Source organism: Tupaia chinensis, unplaced genomic scaffold, assembly GCF_000334495.1.
Source record: "Tupaia chinensis unplaced genomic scaffold, TupChi_1.0 Scaffold000042_2, whole genome shotgun sequence".
Lineage (NCBI taxonomy): Eukaryota > Metazoa > Chordata > Mammalia > Scandentia > Tupaiidae > Tupaia > Tupaia belangeri.
In genome coordinates, this window is record NW_006159498.1 from 242,241 (window position 1) to 243,884 (window position 1,644).

At 68.0% G+C, this 1,644-nt stretch overlaps 1 protein-coding gene across 1 annotated transcript; it reads right to left on the reverse strand.

Moving 5' to 3' along the window:
* Positions 1-319: 319 nt before the first annotated feature.
* On the reverse strand, positions 320-1,644 carry NUDT16L1 (nudix hydrolase 16 like 1). Its single transcript, XM_027773109.1, has 3 exons — positions 1,509-1,644; positions 1,170-1,430; positions 320-579 (listed from the first exon to the last, which is right to left on the reverse strand). Exons 1-3 carry the CDS (start codon positions 1,608-1,610, stop codon positions 358-360), a joined length of 585 nt encoding a protein of 194 aa, XP_027628910.1. The 5' UTR covers positions 1,611-1,644; the 3' UTR covers positions 320-357.

Here is a 1,644-nt window from a genome sequence, read left to right on the forward strand (position 1 = left end):
AGCGCAGGCGCCCCCCCCCGCCCGTGTCCGCCTCTGGGTCACAGAGCCGTGCGCCTCCCCTGGGAAATGGCCTCCAGCAGCCCAGAGAGACACAGGAGATCGAGTTCGAGCCTGGGGTGGGTGAGAACATCTGGGGCCCAGAGCCAGGCCCGGTGTGCCCAGGCCGCCCATTGACCAACCTGAGGGGGCAGCTGGGATCCAGCTGGCCCAGCACTGCCCAGTGACAAGATGCCCACTGGCCCCAGGCAGCTAGGAGGGGGTGCAAACACAGAAACACGCTAGAGGACACACTCCCACGGGAATCTGGGGTGCGTCTCCTCAGGCCCCGGGGCACAGACACGGGGCACAGGAACCACCTCAGGAGGAAGCCGGGAGCAGCTTCTCCAGGGCCTTCTTCTGCTTCTCCGTGGCCGCAGCCAGGGCCTCAGCCAGCTTGTCCTCCGGCATCATGTTGAGCACCTTGAGGGCGAAGAGGAGCTGGTACTTGGCGGTGCTGATGAAGGCGTTGCTCAGGAAGTTGGGGAAGCCGCCCACTCGGTCCTTCTGTGTGTACAGTGGGACGCGCACGAGGCCCAGCACCTGCAGGACAGGCCGTTTGGGGGCCGGGCCCTGGGGCAGACAGCACACCCCTGGTGGGAGGGCCATGGGCTGTGAGGCCAGGGAAGGGTAGCCGGTTTTGCCAAGGATGTGATGGGAGACCCAGGCAGAGCCCTCGGTGCAGTGCAGCCCCTCCTCTAAGCAGTTCCCAGGCCAACCCCATGCAGCCCCATGGCAGGCAGGAAGCCGCCGGAGCCACTCCTCTCCTTTACCACCCCATGCTCCCCGGTCCCTTTGTGAAGCCCACGTACCTGAGTCATTCCCAGCCCTTCCAGACTAAAACCCCATAAACCCCAAGGGCCTTCATATCCACCCGGAAGATCCCCAAAGCTCAGAACCCCCCAATTTCCCACCTCCCCATCCAACACCACTGGCCGATCCCGCCCTCCCCACCGCTCCCAGTGCCCACTCCCAGGATTGGCAATGGCACCGCCCAGTTGCTGGAGACAGCGACAACCCCCCCGCCCCAGCCCGGCCAGGGGACCCTCAGGAGACGTGTTACCCATCGATGCCTTCCGCGGGGCCAGAGCCAAACCCCGGGGCGGGGGGCGGGGCCCGGGCAGCGGCCCCACCTCCAGGCCATGGTCGCGCGAGTGCACCGCGCTGATCTCCACGGCGTGCAGCTGCTCCAGCGTCAGCTGCCGCGCGTACAGGTGCGCCACGACGCGGTGCGGGCCCTCGGTTAGGTGTGAGCTCAGGTAGTCGGCCTCGGTGAGGCGCAGGCAGCCTAGGCCCAGGCCCAGCACCCGGTTCAGTCCGTCCTCCAGCGACCAGAAGCGCCGGTCCACGAAGCCCCCGGGGAAGCCCAGCAGCCCGTCGAAGCGCATCTGCATCTGCAAGGGGAGCGCCGGGTCACGGGCGCGGGGTCGGTGTGGCGCCCCTGCCCGTGCCCCGTCCGCACCCGTCCTCACCAGCACCGAGAAGCGCATGGGGATGCGGCCAAAGAGCTGCCCGGGGTTGGCGGCGTACAGCATGGCGTGGCACGAGTGGCTCCAGCCCGGCCCCAGGCGCATCGCCTCCACCCGGCTGATCTGCTTCAGCTCCGGC